The sequence below is a fragment of the Ursus maritimus genome, unplaced genomic scaffold (assembly GCF_017311325.1).
Source record: "Ursus maritimus isolate PB19 unplaced genomic scaffold, ASM1731132v1 scaffold_9, whole genome shotgun sequence".
Lineage (NCBI taxonomy): Eukaryota > Metazoa > Chordata > Mammalia > Carnivora > Ursidae > Ursus > Ursus maritimus.
In genome coordinates, this window is record NW_024427107.1 from 17,938,848 (window position 1) to 17,962,799 (window position 23,952).

The 23,952-nt window shown below is 40.1% G+C and overlaps 1 protein-coding gene across 9 annotated transcripts in view; it reads left to right on the forward strand.

Moving 5' to 3' along the window:
- CSPP1 (centrosome and spindle pole associated protein 1) overlaps window positions 1-17,866 on the forward strand; it is a 146,217-nt gene extending 128,351 nt beyond the window's left edge. For 4 of the 9 annotated variants that reach the window (XM_040625617.1, XM_040625620.1, XM_040625619.1 and 1 more), the window contains 4 exons: window positions 9,540-9,679; window positions 12,435-12,575; window positions 14,315-14,361; window positions 17,595-17,862. In XM_040625617.1, coding sequence (XP_040481551.1) covers window positions 9,540-9,679; window positions 12,435-12,575; window positions 14,315-14,361; window positions 17,595-17,693 — 427 coding nt within the window. In that variant the 3' untranslated portion in view covers window positions 17,694-17,862. Of the gene's footprint in view, window positions 1-9,539; window positions 9,680-12,434; window positions 12,576-14,314; window positions 14,362-17,594 lie in introns of all 9 variants that reach the window. The other 5 variants (XM_040625618.1, XM_040625624.1, XM_040625625.1 and 2 more) reach the window with 2 other exon arrangements.
- The last annotated feature ends 6,086 nt before the right edge of the window (window positions 17,867-23,952 follow it).

A 23,952-nucleotide genomic window follows, 5' to 3' on the forward strand; every position in this document is an offset into this window, starting at 1 on the left:
TCATATCAGACAGATTAGATTTTAAACTAAAGACTATAGTTAGAGAAACAGAAGGGCACTATATTATTCTTAAAGAATGTATCCAACAAGTGGATATGACAATGATAAATATCTATGCCCCCAACAGGGGAGCAGCAAGATACACAAACCAGGTCTTAAACAGAATAAAAAGACATATAGATAAAAATACGTTAATAGTGGGGGACCTCAACACTCTGCTATCAGCAATAGACAGATCCCCTAAGCAGAATATCATCAAAGAAACAAGAGCTTTGAATGCCATACTAGACCAGATGGACCTCATAGATATATAGATATATAGATATATATATATAGATATATATAGAACACTACACCCCAGAACAAATGAATACTCATTCTTTTCGAATGCACATGGAACGTTCTCCAGAATAGATCATATGCTGGGTCACAAAACAGGTCTCAACCGATACCAAAAGACTGAGATTATTCCCTGCATATTCTCAGACCGCAATTCTTTGAAATTGGAACTCAATCACAAGGAAAAATTTGGAAGAAACTCAAACACTTGGAGACTAAGAACCATCCTGCTCAGGAATGATTCGATAAACCAGGAAATCAAAAATCAATTTAAACAATTTATGGAGACCAATGAGAATGAAAACACAACGGTCCAAAACCTATGGGACACTGCAAAGGCAGTCCTAAGGGGAAAATACATAGCCATCCAAGCCTCACTCAAAAGAATAGAAAGATCTAAAATGCAGTTTTTATATTCTCACCTCAGGAAGCTGGAATAGGAACAGATGAATAGGCCTAATCCATGCACGAGAAAGCAATTGATCAAGATGAGAGCAGAGATCAATGAATTAGAAACCAGGAGCACAGTAGAGTAGATCAACAGAACTAGAAGCTGGTTCTTTGAACGAATAAATAAAATTGACAAACCACTGGTAAGACTTATCCAGAAGAATAGAGAAAGGACCCAAATTAACAAAATTATGACTGAAAAGGGAGAGGTCACAACCAACACCAATGAAATAGGAAGGATCATTAGAAACTTCTATCAACAGCTTTATGCCAATAAATTAAATAATCTGGAAGAAATGGATGCCTTCCTGGAAACCTATAAACTACCAAGACTGAAACAGGAAGAAATTGATTTTTTAAACAGACCGATTAATTATGAAGAGATTGAAGCAGTTATCAAAAACCTCCCAAAAAACAAGACTCCAGGGCCTCATGGATTCCCCAGGGAATTCTTCCAAACATTCAAAGAAATAATACCTATTATCCTGAAGCTGTTTCAAAAAATAGAAACAAGGAAAACTACTAAACTCATTCTATGAGGCCAATATTACCTTGATCCCCAAACCAGGCAAAGACCCCATCATAAAGGAGAATTACAGACCGATATCCCTGATGAATATGGACGCCAAAATTCTCAACAAGATCCTAGCTAATAGGATCCAACAGCACATTAAAAGGATTATCCATGATGACCAAGTGGGATTCATCCCTGGGATGCGAGGGTGGTTCAACATTTGCAAATCGATCAGTGTGATAGATTATATCAACAAGAAAAGAGTCAAGAACCATATGATCCTCTCAATAGATGCAGAAAAAGCATCTGACAAAATACAACATCCTTTCCCGATTAAAACACTTCAGAGTGTAGGGATAGACGGTACATTCCTCAATCTCATAAAAATCATCTAAGAAAAGCTTACAGCAAATATCATTCTCAATGGGGAAAAGCTGGAAGCCTTTCCCTTAAGATCAGGAACACGACAAGGATGCCCACTCTTGCCACTATTATTCAACATAGTACTAGAAGTCCTTGCAACAGCAATCAGACAACAAAAAGGGATAAAAGGTATCCAAATCGGTAAAGAAGAAGTCAAACTGTCTCTCTTTGCAGATGACGTGATACTGTATATGGCAAACCCAAAAGTCTTCACCCCCAAACTACTAGAAGTTATAGAGCAATTCAATAATGTGGCGGGATACAAAATCAATGCTCAGAAATCAGTTGCCTTTCTATACACGAATGATACTGAAGAAAGAGAAATTAGGGAATCCATCCCATTTACAGTAGCACCAAAAATCATACGTTATCTTGGAATTAACTTAACCAGAGACATAAAGGATCTATATTCTAGAAACTACAAATCACTCTTGAAAGACATTGAGGAAGACACAAAAAGATGGAAAAGTATTCCATGCTCATGGATCGGAGGAATTAACATAGTTAAAATGTCCATGCTACCCAGAGCAATCTACACTTTCAATGCTATCCCGATCAAAATACCAATGACATTTTTCAAAGAATGGGAACAAACAGCCCTTAAATATGTGTAGAACCAGAAAAGGCCCCGAATCGCCAAGGAAGTGTTGAAAAGGAAAAACAAAGCTGGGGGCATCCCGTTGCCAGATTTCAAGCTATAAAGCTGCGACCACAAAGACAGCATGGTACTGGCACAAAAACAGACACATAGACCAATGGAACAGAATAGAGAACCCAGAAATGGACCCTCGGCTCTTTGGGCAACTCATCTTTGACAAAGCAGGAAAAAACATCCAGTGGAAAAAAGACAGTCTCTTCAATAAATGGTGCTGGGAAAATTGGACAGCTACATGCAAAAGAATGAAACTTGACCACTCTCTCACACCATACACAAAGATAAACTCCAAATGGATGAAAGTCCTTGATGTGAGACAGGAATCCATCAAAATCCTAGAGGAGAACATAGGCAGCAACCTCTACGACATCAGCCACAGCAACTTTTTTCATGACACATCTTCAAAGGCAAGAGAAACAAAAGAAAAAATGAACTTGTGAGGCTTCATCAAGATAAAAAGCTTTTGCACAGCCAAGGAAACAGTCAAAAAAACTAAGACGCAGTCCACGGAATGGGAGAATATATTTGCAAATGACACTACAGGTAAAAGACTGGTATCCAAGATCTACAAAGAACTTCTCAAACTCAATACACAAGAAACAAACAAGTCATAAAATGGGCAGAATATATGAACAGACACTTTCCCTATTGAAGACATAGAAATGGCTAACAGACACATGAAAAAATGTTCAAAATCATTAGCCATCAGGGAAATTCGAATCAAAACCACACTCAGATACCACCCTACGCCAGTTAGAATGGCAAAAATTGACAAGGCAGGAAACAACAATTGTTGGAGAGTATGTGGAGAAAGGGGATCCTTCCTACATTGTTGGTGGGAATGCAAGTTGGTACAGCCACTCTGGAAAACAGTGTGGAGGTCCCTTAAAAAGTTAAAAATTGAGCTACCCTATGATCCAGCAATTGCACTACTGGGTATTTACCCCAAAGATACAGATATAGTGAAGAGAAGGGCCATATGCACCCCAATGTTCATAGCAGCACTGACCACAATAGCTAAATTGTGGAAGGAGCCGAGATGTCCTTCAACAGATGACTGGATTAAGAAGATGTGGTCCATATATACAATGGAATATTACTCAACTATTAAAAAGAACGATTTCTCAACATTTGCTGCAACATGGATGGCACTGGAGGAGATAATGCTAAGCGAAGTAAGTCAAGCAGAGAAAGACAATTATCATATGGTTTCACTCATTTATGGAACATAAGAAGTAGGAAGATCAGTAGGAGAAGAAAGGGAAGTAGTAAGGGTGGGTAAACAGAAGGGGGAATGAAGCATGAGAGACTATGGACTCTGGGAAACAAACAGGGCTTCAGAAGTGAGGGGGGTGGGGGAATGGGATAGGTCGGTGATGGGTATTAAGGAGGGCACGTATTGCATGGTGCACTGGGTGTTATACGCAAGTAATGAATCATGGAACTTTACATCAAAAACTAGGAATGTACTGGATGGTGACTAACATAATATAAAAAAATGTTATTATTTAAAAAAAAGGGAACAATACCAGCTCATAAAAAAAAAGAGAGAGAGAGAAAGAGAGTGAGAGAATATAATCAGACAGGTGACCAGAACAGAGCAATATACTGGATCCTGTGTGTATTTTCGTCTGTTTGTTAGAAAATAGATTCCAAAATTGTAAAGAAAGAAAAACTTTATACGTGCAAAAATAAAATTAGATACAATCAAGTATAGAATTTAACTGTAAAAATGAAAATTAAAAGACAAAAAAAAGTATAAACAGACAGGTGAACAGAACAGAGCAATACGCTATATCCTGAGTGTATTTTGGTCTGTTAGAAGAAACTGAATCCCATAATTGTAAAGAAAGAAAAACTTTTGTATATATACAAAAATAAAATTAAATACAATGAAAGGATAGAATGTAAGTGTAACCATGAAAATTATAAAAGATTTTTAAAAAGAGTTGATAAAAAAATAGGAAAGTGGTTGAACAGTGAAAGAGCAAAAACATCAAAATTGAAAGACTAAAGAATCATGGCAAAAACCCCAAAAGTCCTGTATACTGTTTTCCCCCAGCGCCAGAGATTTATTGTTCTCTGTGATCTGTAAACTTGGTCTTGGCTGGTTGTTCTTGGTGATCTTCTGGGGGAGGGGCCTGTTTCCAAGTGCCTTTGCCCCCGGCGGAAGTGCATCGCCCTTGCCAAGGGTCCAGCTAAGGGAGCTGCTCGGTTTTGCTCTGTGTGGTTTTGTTCCCTGAGGGCTTTCTGCGCAGCTTTAGAGGATGAGAATGGAAATGGCGGCCTCCCAGTCTCCTGTCCCGGAGCCAGAGCTCGCGAGGCCCACTCCTCAGTGTGCCCTCACGGAGAAGCAGTCAGTCACATCTGTCTCCCTGGTCTCCGTCTGCACTCTTGTGCTCACTCAGCCTGGACTGAGTGTTTCTGTCTCAGGCGCGGGACCGCAATTGGAATCTCCAAACCCAGCAGCTCGTCTGGCGCACACTTGCTTACAGGGGAGAAAGTGGGGTCAGTGCTGCCGCTTGCTGGGCCCCTGCTCGAAGTGCAGTCGCCAAACTGGCGGTCTCCCACCTAGGTTTCTGCCACGTTTCACCACCTGAGCGAGCCCTTCAGGCAGGGCTGTCTCACTGGAGCCGCCTTCTAAAAGTTCAGCTTTTGTGCTTGGCTGCTGTTATGTTTCTGGTGTTGGCTTAGGTAGTCTCCCTCCTCCCTGCGATTTATCTTCGCATATATATAGAGCTTTGGATTCAGTTCTCCGCACCTCCTACCTTGCAGAAAGTGGTCGCTTTTCTATTTGTAGGGTTGCAGCTATTCTTTCCTTAGATCTCCGGTTGAGTTCACAGGTGTTCAGAATGATTTGATAGCTACTAGCTGATATTTAATATGGATATTTAATGAATAACCTAATATAAAACATTTAAATTGAGTGTTTTAACTGTCCTTCCTTACTGCGAATAATATATTTATGGAGATGACGGTGGTGGTGGTGGCAGTGGTGACAGATGTTGAGATGGGGAAGGAAGAACGAAGTAGCACTCACTTTCTTTTTTTTTAATACTTTATTAGAGAGAGCACAAGTGGGGTGGAGGGGCAGGGGGAGAGAGAGAGAGAAGCAGACTCCCTGCTGAGCAGGGAGCCTGACTCGGGGCTGGATCCCAGGACCCTGGGATCGTGACCTGAGCCGAAGGCAGATGCTTAACCGACCCAGCCACCTAGGCTCCCTGAAGTAGCACTTTCTTGAAGAAAACCCAGAAATACTAGCCCTAATCTTGAAATGATTAATAGGATTAGACTTAGTAAAAAATGAGTTGGGGGGCATACCATTCTTCCATCTCTATCTTAGAATGGACTGTTTTTCTCACCACGGAAACCGGTGGATGAGAATAATTGACTGATCTCAGTCCACGTGTACACAGGCAGATGGGTGCAGAAGGTGCTTTGTAACCTAATCTAAGTGGTAGGGAAGTCCATGCTGGGAAAGAGATTGTCGAAACAAGACTAGAAAATTATGAAGACATTCTTTTCACTTTCCCTTTTTTAGTCTTCTACAACATCAGGCACAGAATTTTAGTCCTTGAGGGGAAAATGGTATGGGAATGGAACACTTCAGAGTTGGAATAATCGCAGACGATTACATTTTAAAGCTATTTTTTTTTTTTTTACATTTTCCACCAACAATCTATTTTCTCAAATACTTATTTTCTAGCAAGATAACTTACAGACTATGAAACATGTCTGATCATTTTTGCCAAAAGGACTCATAAACTTTTTAAAGTAGTGTTCTTCAAACTGCAGATTGCAGTCTTTTGGTAGATTTTTAAAATCAATAAAGTGGATAACTACCACACTTTTTTTTTAAGGGAGTTTTTTTTTTTTTAAATAAATGATTTATTTTGGCATCATTTTAAAGAAAAGGTGCAGTCATAGTACGGAGTTTCCATATGCCCCTCACTCAGTTTTCCCAGTCGTTAACATCTTGTGTTACTAGAGTATGACTATCACTAAAAAGCTGATATTGAAACATTACTACTAAGTTCCAGACTTTCTGGAATTTTCTAGTTTTTCCGTTAATGTTCTCTTTCTGTTCCAGAATCTAATCAATATAGGGTACCACACTGCTTTTAGTTGTCATGTCTCCTCTGGTCTGGGCCAGTTTCTTAGTCTTTCCTTTGTTTTCATGACTGTGACAGTCTAGAGGGGTATTGGCCAGGTAGAATCCTGTAGAATATCTCCCAGTCTGGGTTTGTCTGAAGTTTACTCATCATTAGACTGGTGTTAAGGGTTTTTGGAAAGAACAGCACAGGGTGGATGGCCTTCTCATCACGTCATATAATAGGGGTATGTTACATCTACATGACATTCCTGGGGATGGGAACCTTCATCATTTGGTTAAAGTGGAATTTGCCAGGTTTCTCTACTGCAGTTACTATTCTTAGGACATGAATCAGTAAATTTGGCACACTCACAAGAATGGGTAGGAGGTAGGATTAAGCTCCATAGCCTGTAGAGGGGGATATATATATATATATTCTTTTGAATTCTTTTGAATTCTATATATAAATATATGTATAGAATAAATATATATAGAATATATATAAAATATATATAGAATACTTATATATATTTCTATATATAAATATATATATATTTAGAATTCTTTTGTAAGAAAGATTTGTCCCTTCTTGGGGTGCTTGAGTAGTTCAGTTGGTTGAGTGTCAGACTCAATTTCGGCTCAGTCATGGTCTTGGGGTCATGCGATTGAGCCCCATGTTGGGCTCCAAACTCAGTGGGGAGTCTGCTTCTCTCCCTCTCCTTCTGCCCCTCCCCCTGCTCATGCTCTCGCATTCTCTCTTTCTCTCTCTAAAATAAATAGATAAATCTTAAAAAAAAAATTTGTCCCTTCTCTTCCATTTATTTATTCAATTTTGTTTATTTATTTATATCACTTTTGTTTCATGTGTATTTATTTTGTACTTTGGGGTATAATCCATTGTCTATTTTTGGTATTCCAAGAGACACTCCAGGATCCTCTTGTATTTCCTCTACCCCAGCCCTTCTGAAGTCAGCCATTTCTCCAGGAAGCCATGGTTCCTCTTGGAGAATGGTATTTCGAAACCAAGCTCTGGATGCCGGATGTGCTTGCTGGGTGTCTTTGCTTCTGGGCCCTGTTAGTGGACAGAGCTAGATAATTTAATATATGTATGTGTACTAAGTCATAAACATATCTGTCATTGTTCCTGGTCTATCATTTTGTATTCATCTTAAATTTGTACTGATGTTTAGGACTCTAATCCAGTATGTGATAGGATTTTAATGTAGCAGCATAACCTCCAAGCATGTTCTGGCTAAGTAAACACAGAAAATTTTAAGAATACAGAATGGCTAGATAATGAAATGTTAGCCCAAGGTGGTAATTTTCAAGGACTAATTCTCTTTTATTTATCAACTATTTCTAAGTAATTGAGAGGTCAGTATAGTTTTTCTTTATTTACTTTTATGATGTTATAAATTATAAATGTCTTAACTATTGCAGCTTTGCATATTCAAATATGCATGTTTAATTCGGTGTAGCGGGTTATTGCCATTTATTTACTTTGTTTCGTTCATAAATTGAACACGGTACTCTCTTTTGGCAAACCAATATAAGAAAGAGAAACCAGGCAGCTTTTCAGTTTTCTCATTTGCAAGTGATAACAATAATTTCTACTCCGTGAGATTTTAGTGAAGCATAAATACTTGTATATATTTGAAAGTACCTTGTAAATTCTACATGCTAACTTAACTTACTAGAGAATGCATGTTAGATTGCCATCATTTAGCAAGCACTGGTTAAATACATTTACTTTGGTATAATTTTTAATATCTATCAATCAGAGACATCTCAGAGTTGATTCTTTATTCCAGTTTTTTAAATTGTTTCACAAAAAGAATCTCTTCTTCATTAAACTCACATTACTAAGCTCTTACTTTGTGTTAGGCACAAAACAAACACTAGCCAGCTCATATCCAATGAAGATCTAATAACCTAATTCCTAACTTGGCAGCCTATTTAACTTTTAGCAGAAATGGAAACTAGGCAGGAGTCCAGTTTAATGGCCTCCTAGAAGCCTTTTTAGTATTTGTTTTGCATTGTAATGAATCTGTGTTGCATTTCTTATCACCCAAGGTGGCTCACTATTTAGAGGTCTGTGTCAGCCTTGACGGGGGACTTTTGTGGCCCGTGTGACTCCTTATCCTCACCCCGAAAGGAAGCTCCAGGAGAGCAGTGGTATTGCCTTTTGGGATCCAAGCTGTTCCCATCTAGATGCTTAGGGAAGATTTAGTGAACAAAGAAATGAAGGCAGGAGTTGGGCCAAGTCTGACAGCTGTAGCTTAAAGCCTCGTTTTCAGAAATAGAGGGGGCCTGTCTAGTGCTGTGGGAATCACAGGTAGGTCTTTCTTTTCGGGGCGAGAGACACTGTCCCCCATCCCTTTCCTCTTCTTAGTCAGTCCCCCAAAGCCCTAGCAGGAAACTTCCTTATTACTAAGCCCCCTGCCTATTATGTTAACTTCCTAGGTACCACAGGAATAGAGTATTAAATTAACTAAGTAGGTACTGAGTTCCCTGAAAGCGTGTTGTAAAATTAGGGGAGACTGTGGTTAGTACCCATTATATTGGGCGGTGTATTAATACCATATTTCTCTGTATAATTTTTATTTTAGGCTGAGGGAAAGATAACATTTATTGATTACCTAACATATGTCAAGTACAATGCTGGGTACTTTACAGCGTACAACTTCACTTAATTAGAAGGACTAGACGTCATCTGCTTCGTACAGATGATGAAATCCAGGTCAAACTGCCAGTAAATAGCAGAGCTGGTCTTTGAATCTTAGTTTTGCTGACCTCAAAGACTATGGTCTTTCTATTATATGAACATTCTAAGGTAAAGCTATTTATTTTACTCTTCTGATAAAGTACTTTGCCTCAGAATATCTTGAAAGATTACACTGACCTTTACTATATTTTTTAATACAAGAGATTGAAATAACAGATATTAAAGTTTTGTAATATACTGTGATGTCAGATGCCAAATTTCTTGTACAGGGAGTTAAATGTGAATTCCTAATTCTCTTCTCATTGAAACACATTCACCAAAATTTGTCATCCATCTATAGGAAAAGAGACAGGAATCCCATGGATATATTTGACATGGCTCGGCATCGGCTGCAAGCTCCTGTGAGGAGACAGTCACCTAAGGGCTTAGATGCTGCTACTTTTCAGAATATTCATGACTTCAATGAGCTGAAAGATAGAGGTGAGTAGAATGCTGCTCTTTTAGATACAGCCTGTGTTCTACCTATGTTCAAGTATTTATTTGTATCCTTTTTCTAAAGTAAAGTTTCATTTAGGACACCTATTTTAAATAGTGATGAAGAAAACTTCTATATACTTTAGTTCTTCACTTTACCAATCCGGTAGATGAAACTTCTAGTTTGTCTGACTCTTTTCTTTTGGAGAGCATACAGCTGTTAAAGCCTCTCCCGAGTGGATTGCATCAGGTGACTAATGAGAAGAGTGGCACTTGTCATTAATGGATGGGGGACAGGGCAAACTGAGCTTAGGCAAGAGACTGAGAAGGAACAGCCAGAGTGACTGGAGAATGTGGTGTCCTGAAAGCTGAGGGAAGAGAGTGTGTCAAGAAGAAGGGATCGTGTAAGAGGAATATTGCTAAGTGTCCGTTGGATCAGAGGTCACTGGTGACCTCACATCTTTTCTGGTGGAATTAGGGCATCAGAAGCCAATTAACGTTGGAATGAAGATTGAGTAGGAGGCAGAGTGTCGGAGACAGTAAGCATAAGACAACCCCTGGTGGAAGCTTGGCTGGGAAGGGGAGGCGCGGAGGGTCCAGAGCTGGGGGAATGTGTGGGGTGCTAATGTGGAGGGCTGTGACGGGGTAAGACGTGTGTGTGTAGGGTACAGGAGAGAGAGGGAATGATGGGAGTAGGGTCCCTGAGTGACTCAGACAGAGCCGAAGGACGAGAGTTGAGATTTGATATAGTGCTTAGAAGGAGGAAAGCTTAGTAGGGAAATAGGATTACCAGGAGACATAGGGGCTTGGGAGACTGAAAATGTGTAGAAAAAACAAAATGTGGTTTATATGTGATTTTCCTTTTGGACCATTTAATAGAGCAGGTGTTGGAGTCGAGGTGGCAAATTGTTGGATGTGTGATCATATGACCTATACCAGATAAACCAGAATTAAACTTCTTTTCTTTTTACGGTTATAAGTAATATCTATTACTGAAAGTTTTGAAAACACAGATGAGGGGAAAATCACCTTAATCAAACCACCTAAATATAAACATGATTCATATTTCTAGTCTTCTTTCTGAGCCTATTTAAAACAAAAAAGTAAAACAAAAACAAGATATGACCATATTTAATTTTCTCTTTTGTTTTTCATTTAGATTTACAAGTGTCATCAATTACATTTACTGTTGTTTTTTAATGCTATCATATGGATAATTTACTATATGCCAGGCGTTGCATTAAACCAGTGGGTCTCAAAGTTTGGTCAGGGAACCTGTGCAGTCAGAACTGTTTTCGTTATAAACTAAGAAATTATTTGTCTTTTTCACATTTATTCTCACATGTGTGTACAGGTTTTCTGGAGGTTACACAACATGTGATAACTTCATTGTGTATTCTCATGTTTTAAAATTTCTTAGTTTTAATTTCTAATAAGGCTTGTCTGTGAGAGAAAGAGACATAGATAAAAGCTCCTTGGGGTCCTCAAAGAGTATGAAGAGATTGTGAGAACAAAAAAGGTTTTCACCATAAAATCGAGCCATTCGTTTCCCTGTATGATTTCCACAGTGAGTCCTAGTTCATGATATGACTCAGTTTTTGATAGTTTTCATTTTTACAGAGGGGAAACTGAGTCTGGAAGTTACCAAGTCAGGGTCCATCCAATCCAAGTTCATGTGTCCAGAGTGTCTTCTGTTAACTTTGCTCTCAACCATTTTCTAATTCTTACTCAACACGGTTCCCATGTTTTTTATTATATTGTACTATGACTTTATTTTGGTAGTTGTGATAATTTCTGATCATAAAGCTTTTTACATATCGAGGATCATTTCTTTAAATTATATTCCAACAGTATAATTAGTAGATCAAAGGGAATAATAGTTTCAAGGCTTTTTAAATGTGTGATCTATATTTTTGTTCTCAAGATTTAAAAATTAAATTTTAGCATTTTCATTCTGATCACTTGATACTCTTGAACTTGTGGCATAGATGAATTCTTAGATTGTCATTTCCTCCACTAATGACATCTCTCCTAAAGTTCCACCCAGTCTGCATTTATCTTGCTTTTTGTATATTTGCAAGGGTTAAAATATTAATTGGCCAATAACATTATGTTTTCATTTTTTCAATATATTTTAGGGATTGGCTGTGATCACAGTGTCTGATGGCTGCTTGAGTTGTAGCCCTGTGACTAACTGCTTGGCTATATCTGTACATAGTTGCCCAGCTGTGTGCTCTGGGGGGCATTTTGGGGAGTGGGGAGGTACGGATAGAGAATGCATAATACTACTGCTTGTCCTGAGGGGGGGTTCCTTTTAATGTTGATAAGTTTGTGTAAGGGCATTTACTTAAGGAATATTAATTTTGTGTTCTTGAGTTTTATAATTTTAATATCTTTTGACTTTGGTGATATTTTATTATTTTAATTGTTCCTTGATTTTGAAATTAAGTTACTCATATGTTATAGTAAAGTTTTATAGTCTCCTTTGGAAACAAGATTGAACTTAGCTCGTGCACACACGTGCTTGCGCTCTCTCTCTCTCTATATATATATATTAAATATTTTATTTATTTAACAGAGAGAGAGTGAGAACACAAGCAGGGGGCGTGGCAGAGGGAGAGAGAGAAACAGACTCCCAGCCGAGCAGGGAACCCGATGTAGGCCTTGATCCCAGGACCCCGGGATCGTGACCTGAGCTGAAGGCAGCTGCTCAACCGACTGAGCCACCCGGGCGCCCCTAGCTGTATATTTTTTGTATTAGATTCAGAAACACGAGTTGATCTGAAATTTATGTACCCGGATCCTCCAAGAGATCACCACACCTTAGAGATTCAGCAGCAAGCCCTGCTAAGAGAGCAGCAGAAGAAACTGAATAGAATGAAGATGCAGGAAGGTGCTGAAGGTAAGAAATAATCATTCCTATCTCAAATAGTATCAGTGGGTTGTTGTTTATTGTTGGCTTTTTTTCTCCTGGTATGGATTTCCCTCCACTGGCAGCTCCATGCTCACATGGCCATTTTGGCAGATAGTCCTAGAAAAGGACAGGTTCCTGGGAGGGCTCTGGTGGGCGGTGGCTGAGGTTCGTTATGCATGAGGGGGGGCCCAGGGAGGATTGAGTACCTCGGGTAGGCCAGGTGACATCAGCAGGAAGTAGGAACCAAGGGAAGGCGTGCTGGGCAAACACACCAGTGCCCTATGGGGCATTTCTTTGCCATGTGTGTCTGACAGGGTTTGGTACGGTGTAAAATCTGTTCGGTGAGACTGGGCTATGAGTGTGTGTTTGTACGATCAGCCGGTCGCAGGTACTTACTGAGTGCGTGTGGTGAGCACCAGTACTGCCCCGCATCCGGGGGATGTGGTGATGGATGAAGTACGCTACTGCTGTCAAGGAGCTTACGCTTTGTTGGAGGAGTTAAAGCTAAATAAGCATAAGTGTGCTGAATGCGGCAGAAGAGAAATCTAGGGAGTATGGGACTGGGGGTTAGGGAGCACCTGATGGCCGAGTGGGGGTATCTGCCTCACAGAGCAGAGCATCTGTGGGCCCCGTTGGCCCAGTGTCCTGCACGACCCTCACATATTTCACCAGCTTTGCCAGCCTGTAGGCCACTGAGGGTGGCCACAGAAAAGGAGTCCTAAAACACAACAGTCCGGTAATAAGAATGAGAAGAGATTCTCATTCTCAGGTCTGCAGGATCTGAGGAACCTTTTTTGACCATGAAACATTATCACAGGAGTAAGTTGTGTACCATTTCAGGCCCAGGTCAAGACTTTGATAAAGATTGATACAGGGAGTCTTTTCTCCATCTTGTACAGAACTTTTCACAATGGTCTCATAGATCACCCTCTGACAGCAGAGTAACCCAAATTCTGTGATAAATAGTAGGCACGTCATCAGAGAAGCTAGTACATTCTTCAACCTTTATAAGCATTTTGGTGGAATTCTTCCTTAGGAGACCCAGCTGATGATGTGATCTGGTATGGTCTTGGCATATTAGGCTGATTAACCCAAAAGTAGTCCCAGGTGGGTGGATGCAGATGCATTTTGGCACCGAGGGTAACCATCTCCACAGCAGCCACCAGCCAGTTTCCAGTAAACACTATGATGACTGAATTCATAAGAATGTGGTTTAACTATAAAACAATCACAAACGTGGTATAAAATATTCTAAGAAGGAATACAGGCTGTCATTCACTGTTAGCCTATTTATTCCCAAAGGCAGTCTCTAAAGGACAAAATGCACTTCTCAGAGGAACACATAGGAACACTGGTCAAATCAAAGAGGGGTCTTTGGGATACTTGTTCCAGAATCTCTGTGGAACCAGGTGCCTGAAGCTGAACTAATTCCATGTGAGGAGCCTGTGTTTAACTCCACTCAGCAATTTTTTGCCCAGATTGTAGAAATACGAGTGAAGCTGGTGAAGAGTCCTACATTATTTTCTTTTTCTGCAGACATCAGTTTTAAGCTCACAATGATTCTTACTTTTTTATTCAACTAGAATGGATGCTGAGTTAGTTATATTTATTAATATCTTAACATTCTAAAATGTGATATTTGAAAAAGAATTTATAATAGAGAGCTAGTCACAAAAGATATTCTAAAAGTTTTTATTTTTAAATGTTTTTTTCTCCATTAACGGCAGTGAACCTGGATGCCATCCCAAGTGCTAAAGTACAGGACCGCAGAATGGTAAGGAACCAGTTACAATTTTTCAAGCTAGTTTTTGGGGGATAAAAGATTTTTAGGAATATGGTAAGTGAGTAATCCAGTTTTGAATGTTGAATTAAGAAAGAATTTAAATCTTGTCTCAGCCATGTCGTGGGTAGGTAGAGCTATATTAGTGGAATGTGTAGAGAGAAAGCATATTGTTAGAGGAAGTATATTGTGATTACAGGACTTGAGAGGCTGTTCAGGTTGGTCTGTTTTTAGCTGCGTGACTTCAGGCAAAGTATTTAATCTTTCTGTGCCTTAGCTTTCTTATCTGCAAAATGGGATAATATTACTTACCTCTGAGGGTGGCTATAAGAATTATTTGCAAGGCACTTAGGGATAGGCCTAGCACATAATTTCTGTATAAATGTTTATTGAATAAAAAATAGCTCGGGTTGTTGTGGGGATTAAGTGAGATAATATATTAGCACGGGGCCTGGTCCATGAGTGCCTTGTGTTTGCTTTCAACATCATTAGCAGCAGAAGTAGGAGTTTATAATATAAGTAGTGGTGAGGCCTGTAAGAAAGTAAGCAAGGTAAGGGCGTCACTCTTATCCTGAGGAGGTGACATCAGTGCCAAGGCTGAATAAAGGGAAGACGTGAGCCACTTTCATGCAACCAATAAGTATTGAATACTTTGGACCGGGTACAATCCTAGGTGCTGGGGTTACTGGAGTGAGCAAAAGGGACAAAAATCCCTGCCCTCTAAGGGCTTACTTTCTGGTAAGAGGGAGAGACAATAAACAAATTTAAAAAAACATATAATATGTTAAATCATGGGGCTCGGGGGGAAATGATAGCTTGGAAAGGGAATACTGGGTATCCTGGGGTGACAGGGTTTACAATGTGAAATACAATGGGCATGGAAGGCCTCACCGAGTAGGTAACATTTAAGGGCATCAGGGAGGTGGCCATGTGAATTATCAGGGGACACAGCTGGAGGAAGAAACTTCTAGGCGGCAGCCCTGGGCAGGAGTAGGCTTGGTGTACACAGGGAGCCAACTGGGGAGGCTGGAGAGCCACAAGCAGGGGGTTGGGAGCAGATGGGGTAGAGAGGTGACGGGCTGGACTGTGGAGCCTCTGAGCCCATCACAGAGTTTTGCCTTTTACTGTGAATGTGTTGAGAAGCTTCTAAAGTTTTGCAGCAGAGTAGTGACAGGGCTACTGCTATAATCTAGGTAAAACATAAGGTGATTAGGCCCCAGGCAGGAACAGTGGAAGTGGTCTGAAGTGGCTGGATTTATTTTGAAAGGAGACCTGATAGTATTTCGACGTATTGGCTGTGGGATATGAGGAGTCAAAGGTGGACTTCAAGGGTTTTGGTTGGGAGTTGCTGTTGACAGCGGTGGTAAAGCAGGAGAAACACATTTGGGGGTGGGGAAGATTAGGAACTTAGTTTTAATCATGGTAAGTTTTGAGATGCCTGTTAGACAAACAGTTAGAACTGGCAAGTAGCAGACAGATGAGTTCAGGGGAAAAGATTGACGTTGGAAATAAATAATTTTCATACACACGAATGATAGTAACAGTATTATTGCATTTTCAGATTATAAAGGTAAGGCTCGGCTTGGCTGTTTCAGTAGCCCAGGGTTACCAGTCGGTAGCTGATGGTGCTTCATTTGAAGTGATAATGATGTTGTTAATAGCTACCATTTACAGAGTGACCACTCTGTGCCAGGTACTTGGTGTTTCTTTCTCTCAAGTACACAACAAGGTCTGCTTTCCCTATATGACATAAGAGGAAACTGTGGGCCTGTGATCACGCAGTCTGTAAGCTGCAAAGCCCAGACTTGAAATCAAGCTAGTCCGGAGAGCTCGTCCTCGTCCCCATACCACACCTATTCCTGCACTCTCTGCCGGTCAGTAGGTTTCTCTGTATGTGGCAGCCACATTTCCTAGGGAAAAGATACTGAAATTTAACAGCTGGGATTTTGGTTAAAATCCTGGATTAGTAACACCGTATTTTCCTGAGTAGAAACTCAGCATAAGCCAACGGCTTATCATGGCTGTTACCAAAAAGCTAATAAATTTGGGGCTCTTCATCTTCCTAGAAACTGGATTGTATAAAAAACACAAATGAAAGTGGGGCAGGTTGACATGGAGAAGATAGAGTTTACATGGACTTGGATTACTTTTCATTATGTGAAGGACTCTGATGAGGAAGAGAGGTTGGGCAGTATGCAGTGCTGGGAACACCTGGGTCAGACCATTGGGTATATATTAGATGTTGTTCATGCTAAAAAGCAAAAGTAGAATCAATAGGGGTTAAATTAAAAAGGAAAGTTAAATGCAATATATGGAAGAATTCAGTGAAAGGGAAGAACTTTCGGATAATGCTATGTATTAGTGGAATGTATTTAGAAATTAATGGATAGCTCTTCAGGGGATTGTTCTAGCACATCCTAGATATCTGGTGGGGGAAGTGGTGGTAGGTGACTTTAGGCTCCTTCCAACGTATAAGGTGATATTACTCTCTATGTGTAAATCTGTTAACCCCTTATTTGAGAGCTCATTATAAGCGCAATCCTAGTGTTATTTCTACCCTTACTCTTGTGTTCCCTCTGTATCTGTGCTATACCTTTGTGACAGCTGCTTTCACATAGGGCTGTCATTGTCTGAGGGCATGCCCCTTTTTCTCCCCCATGAAACTCTTACTCATCTTTGTTCCTGGCATGGAAGAAATAATAGTAAGTGCACTCTACAGATTTATTGAAAGAATGAATGAATCTTGGCAATGGTTTAAAGACTTTTGTTTTTTATTTATTTTTTTTCCAAGATTTTATTTATTTGTCAGAGAGAGAACAAGTAGGAGGAGCGGCAGGCAGAGGGAAGAAGCAGGCTCCCCACTGAGCAGGGAGCCCGATGTGGGACTCGATCCCGGGACCCTGGAATCATGACCTGAGCCGAAGGCAGACGCTTAACTGACTGAGCCACCCAGAAGTCCCAGTTTAAAGACTTTTAATGTTTAATTGGGTTCATTGCTTCATACTCTGTTTTCATCAGCAGTATTGTGACCCTTAATAAAACGGGTCTTTCCTATATTTTTTGGGCGTTGGAATTTGGTGTAGGAGGCAAGCAGCCAGTCCTACCTCTCCTGGAATCCATTTTTGCTCATTTTGGAGACAATGTGGAGACTTGTGCCTCTTGGTACAAATTTGTTGTTTTTCCATATAGGACTAATAAAAATCATTAATCTATGTTGTTTCTTTTAGCCCAGAGAGGACTCTGATGATTTCTTGAAAACTTCATTATTGGAATCTGATAGTGCTTTCATTGGTGAGTATATTTATTTTACCAATCTAGTTATTTAAATATTAAGCATTATTTATATTTCTTTTAAGTATTTTTTTCCATACTTAACAAAATTAGTACTTCACTCTTTGTTTTGCAAGGTGGTAGAAAGGGAATATTCTATTTTACTAAATAATCATCAAATATGACTTATTTCTGATTTTGAAAACTTTATAACTAAAATGAACTTTGGAAGTCATAGGAATGGTTCACACAAAAACCTGTACATAAATTTTCATAACAGCTTTACTTCTAATAGCCAAAAACTGGAATCAGCCCAGATATCCTTCAACGGGAGAACAGTTAAACTGTAGTACCCCCACACCATGGAATACTGCTAAGAGATCAGTGGGTCAGGATCAAGGGTATTTTATCAGTATCAGTATCCTGGGTGTGAAACTCTTGCTCTTCTTTCGTAAAACATTACCACAGGGGCGACCCGGGCAGAGTGTGCAAAGGACCTCTAAGATTTCTTAAAACTGCATGTGAATCTTTCAATTTTAAAAGGTCATAAGAATATTCTTAGTCTTAAGAAAAAATATATCTCCCGGTACCTTTACATATCTTCTTAACTACTGTAATATACACTTAATTATGTACTCTGATCATAAGCATTTCTGCTGTTTTAGGGGCATCAGGGAATTATCTCTCCTCCATATTAGTTGTATTTCATAAGATGAAAATTCCAAACTAGCCTATAATTTTTTTTTTTAAACGAGTTTTTCTTTTCCAGGATGTCATATTGTGGAGAGTAAAGATAGAGAAACCAGGAGGACATAGGTATAGGGAGGTAGTCTATGGAGGCATCAGGGAAATGTGACCTGTTCCTGCTAACAGTTAAGCCAGTTTGGGGCACTCAGGGTGGTGTCTTGGACTATTTCATTATACTAGACCAAAGATACAGCAACCTTTCTGATATCCCACAAATATCCCATAGTCATGACTGTTAGCACTGTTCTAATGAATGTGGGTAAGGCTTTTGTGTGTGTGATAACCTAGGTGAGAAAGTTCTGAGTATCTAAATTTATAGCACATTGACTATAGTTAACAGTACTATACTGTATACATGAAAGTTGCTATGAGCATAGAGTTTTAATGTCCTCACCGAAAACAACAAAATGGTAATTCTGTGAAGGAGGCGAAGGATGTGTTTTAACTAGCCTTATTGTCAAAAACGTTTTGCAATATGTGATTGACCTGTGAGCAACATGGGTTTGAACTGTGTGGATCTAATTAGAAGTGGATTTTTTTCCAGTAAATACAGTGTAGTAAATGTATTTTCTCAGTAACATTTTCCCTTGCTTCCTTTATTGTAAGAATATATGTATAATATCTATGTAACATATACAGTATGTGTTAATCGACTGTTTATCAGTAAGGGTTCCGATCAAGTAAAGTTTTTGAGGAATCAAAAAGTATATGCAGATTTTTGAGTGTGCAGGGGCCCTGCATTGTTCAAGGGTCAGCTATATACGTGGTCTCAGATCATCACATGTACACCTTAAACTTACACAATGTTTTATGTCTGTAACAAATTAAGCTGGAAAAAACACGAATGAACTATAGACATTAAAGAAAGAAATTCATCAATAATAAGTTTCTAAAACAGAAAGCACCAGGTCCAGATAGCTTCCCTGGTGGATTCTGCCAAACATTTAGGGAAGAATTCTATCAATTCTCTACAACCTCTTCCAAAAAATGGAAGCAGGAGGACACATTCTGTGTGTCCAGCATTACCCTAATACCAAAACCAAAGAAGAACACAAGAAAACTACATACCAATACCGCTCCTGAACATAGATGCAAAAATTCTCAGCAAAATATTAGCAAATTGAATTCAACGACATGTGAAGAGAAATGTTACAACCAAGTGGGATTTATCTCAGGTATGCAAAGCTGGTTTACATTCAGTTAATAAAATTAATCAAAAATGTAATCATCGTTATCAACAGGCTAAAGAAGAAAAATCACATGATCATTATAAGTAGATGCAGAAAGGCACTGAGCAAAATCCAACACCCACCTACTCATGATAACTCTCAGCAAATAGGACTGTAAAGGAGCATCCTCAGCTTGATAGAGAACATCTACAAAACCCCTGCAGCCCACATCATATTTAATGATGAGCAGACAGAAACTTTCCTATAAAGACCAGGAACAAGGCAAAGATGTCTCTTCTCACCACTGCTCAACATTATTATGGAAGTACTAGCTGATGTGCTAAGTCAAGAAAAGGAGGTATACAGATTGGGAAGGGAGAAATAATACTGTCTTTGTGCACAGATGACGTGATTGTAGGAAATCTGATCAATAAAAGAAACCCTGGTACTAATAATAAGTGGTTACAGTACAGTTGCAGGATACCAGATTAAAACACAAAAGTCAGAGCTGTGCCCAGGGACCACAAGACCAAGAGCCAGGAAATCGGCAGAGAGGCTGATACCAAAATCCAAAGAATTGACAAGAGGTCATAAATATAGGGAAGACGGAGAGGAGTTAAGATGGCGGAGGAGTAGGAGACACCGTAAGTGGTTACAGTACAGTTGCAGGATACCAGATTAAAACACAAAAGTCAGAGCTGTGCCCAGGGACCACAAGACCAAGAGCCAGGAAATCGGCAGAGAGGCTGATACCAAAATCCAAAGAATTGACAAGAGGTCATAAATATAGGGAAGACGGAGAGGAGTTAAGATGGCGGAGGAGTAGGAGACACCGTTTTCAGCCGGTCCCCGGAGTGGAGCTGGATAGGTACCAGACCAGCCTAAACAACCACGGAACCAGCCTGAGACGCAGGAAGACGCATCTGGATCTCTACAAGTGAACATCTCCAGCGCTGAGTATTGAGGTACGAAGCGGGGAGCCATGAACCGTGACAGAGGCTGAAATTTGGCCGCTGCTGCTCTGACTCTCAGAAGAGGCACAGCAAACCGCCAGGGAAAGCCGCCAGAGAACAAAAGCCTGGAAATACCGGCTCAGAGAGTGCCCATCCCCATCCTCCCTCGCAGGGGACACGGAGACTCTACCCAAACAGGGTTGCCTGAGTATTGGCGCGGCAGGCCCCTCCCCCAGAACACAGAAGGCAGGCTGAAAAATCAAGAAGCCCACAACCCGGGCGCCTGGGTGGCGCAGTCATTGAGCGCCTGCCTTCGGCTTAGGGCGTGATCCCGGCGTTCCGGAAAGGAGTCCCTCATCGGGCTCCTCCGCTGGGAGCCTGCTTCTTCCTCTCCCACTCCCCTGCTTCTGTTCCCTCTCTCGCTGGTTGGCTGCCACATAAATAAATAAATAAAATCTTTAAAGAAGAAGCCCACATCCCTAAGATCCCTATAAAACAAGGGGCACGGCCTGGGACCCAGTCAATAATTTGGGCTCTGGAAACCCCGCAACCTCTCTTCATCAGAATGACAAGAAGGAGAAGCCCCCCCCAGCAAAGAAAAGACAGTGATTCTGTGGCCTCTGCCACAGAAATAATGGATATGGATGTAACCAAATTATCAGAAATGGAATTCAGAGTAACGATGGTCAAAATGATGAGTAGAATTGAAAAAACTATTAACGAAAAGGTTACTGAGAATATAGAATCCCTAAGGACAGAAATGAGAGCGAATCTGACAGAAATTAAAAATTCTATGAGCCAAATGCAGGCAAAACTAGAGGCTCTGACGGCCAGGGTCGCAGAAGCAGAGGAACGGGTTAGTGAATTGGAGGATGGGTTAATAGAGGAAAAAATGAAAATAGAAGATGGTCTTAAAAAAATCCACGCCCACGAATGTAGGTTACGGGAGATTACTGACTCAATGAAACGATCCAATGTTAGAATCATCGGCATCCCCGAGGGGGTGGAGAAAAACAGAGGTCTAGAAGAGATATTTGAACAAATTGTAGCTGAAAACTTCCCTAATCTAGCAAGGGAAACAAACATTCGTGTCCAAGAGGCAGAGAGGACCCCTCCCAAGCTCAACCATGACAAACCTACGCCACGTCACGTCATAGTGAAATTCGCAAATATTAGATGCAAGGATACAGTATTGAAAGCGGCCAGGGCAAAGAAATTTCTCACGTACCAAGGCAAAAGCATCAGAATTACGTCAGACCTGTCTACACAGACCTGGAATGAGAGAAAGGGTTGGGGGAGCATATTTAAAGCTCTTTCAGAGAAAAACATGCAGCCAAGGATCCTTTATCCAGCAAGGCTGTCATTCAGAATTGATGGAGAAATAAAGACATTTCAGAATCGCCAGTCACTAACCAATTTTGTAACCACGAAACCAGCCCTACAGGAGATATTACGGGGGGTTCTATAAAAGTAAAAAGGCCCCAAGAGTGATACAGAACAGAAAGTCACAGCCAATACAAACAAAGACTTTACTGGCAACATGGCAACATTAAAATCATATCTCTCAGTAATCAGTCTTAATGTAAATGGTTTGAACCATCCCATAAAACGCCACAGGGTTGCAGATTGGATAAAAAGAAATGACCCATCCATTTGCTGTCTACAAGAGACTCATTTCGAACCCAAAGATGCATTCAGACTGAGAGTAAGGGGATGGAGTACCATCTTTCACGCAAATGGACCTCAAAAGAAAGCTGGGGTAGCAATTCTCATATCAGATAAATTGGATTTTAAACTACAGACTATAGTTAGAGATGCAGAAGGGCACTATATTATTCTTAAAGGAAGTATTCAACAAGTGGATATGACAATTATAAATATATATGCCCCCAACAGGGGAGCAGCAAGATACACAAGCCAACTCTTAACCAGAATAAAGAGACATATAGATAAAAATACATTAATAGTAGGGGACCTCAACACTCCACTATCAGAAATAGACAGAACACCCTGGCAAAAACTAAGCAAAGAATCAAAGGCTTTGAATGCCATACTCGACGAGTTGGACCTCATAGATATATATAGAACACTACACCCCAGAACCAAAGAATACTCATTCTATTCTAATGCCCATGGAACATTCTCAAGAATAGACCATGTTCTGGGACACAAAACAGGTCTCAACTGATACCAAAAGATTGAAATTATCCCCTGCATATTCTCAGACCACAACGCTCTGAAATTGGAACTCAACCACAAGGAAAAATTTGGAAGAAACTCAAACACTTGGAGACTAAGAACCATCCTGCTCAGGAATGACTCGATAAACCAGGAAATCAAAAATCAAATTAAACAGTTTATGGAGACCAATGAGAATAAAAATACAGCAGTCCAAAACCTATGGGATACTGCAAAGGCAGTCCTAAGGGGGACTTAGCCATCCAAGCCTCACTCAAAATAATAGCCATCCAAGCCTCACTCAAAAGAATAGAAAAATCTAAAATGCAGTTTTTATATTCTCACCTCAAGAAGCTGGAACAGCAACAGAGGGACAGGCCTAATCCACGCACGAGGAAGCAGTTGACCAAAATTAGAGCTGAAATCAATCAAGCAGAAACCAGAAGTACAGTAGAGCAGATCAACAGGACTAGAAGCTGGTTCTTTGAGAGAATCAATAAAATTAACAGACCACTGGCAACACTTATCCAAAAGAAAAGAGAAAGGACTCAGATTATTACAATTATGAATGAAAAAGGAGAGGTCACGACAAACACCATTGAAATTAGAAGGATTATTAGAAATTTTTATCAACAGCTGTATGCCAATAAACTAAGCAATCTAGAAGAGATGAAATACTTCCTGGAATCCTATAAACTACCAAGATTGAAACCGGAAGAAACTGATTTCTTAAACAGGCCAATTAATTATGAAGAAGTTGAGTCAGTGATAAACAACCCTCCAAATAACAAAACTCCAGGCCTGGATGGTTTTCCTGGGGAATTCTACCAAACATTCAAAGAAGAAATAATACCTATTCTCCTAAAGCTATTTCAAAAAATAGAAACAGAAGGAAAGCTACCAAACTCATTCTATGAGGCCAATATTACCTTGACCCCCAAACCAGGCAAAGACCCCCTCAAAAAGGAGAATTACAGACCGATCTCCCTCATGAATATGGACGCCAAAATCCTCAACAAGATACTTGCTAATAGAATCCAACAGTACATTAAAAGGATTATCCATCACGATCAAGTGGGATTCATACCTGGGATGCAGGCATGGTTCAATATTCGCAAATCAATCAGCGTGATACATCGTATCAACAAGAAAAGACTCAGGAACCATATGATCCTCTCAATCGATGCCGAAAAAGCATTTGACAAAATACAGCATCCTTTCCTGATTAAAACCCTTCAGAGTGTTGGAATAGAAGGTACATTTCTCAA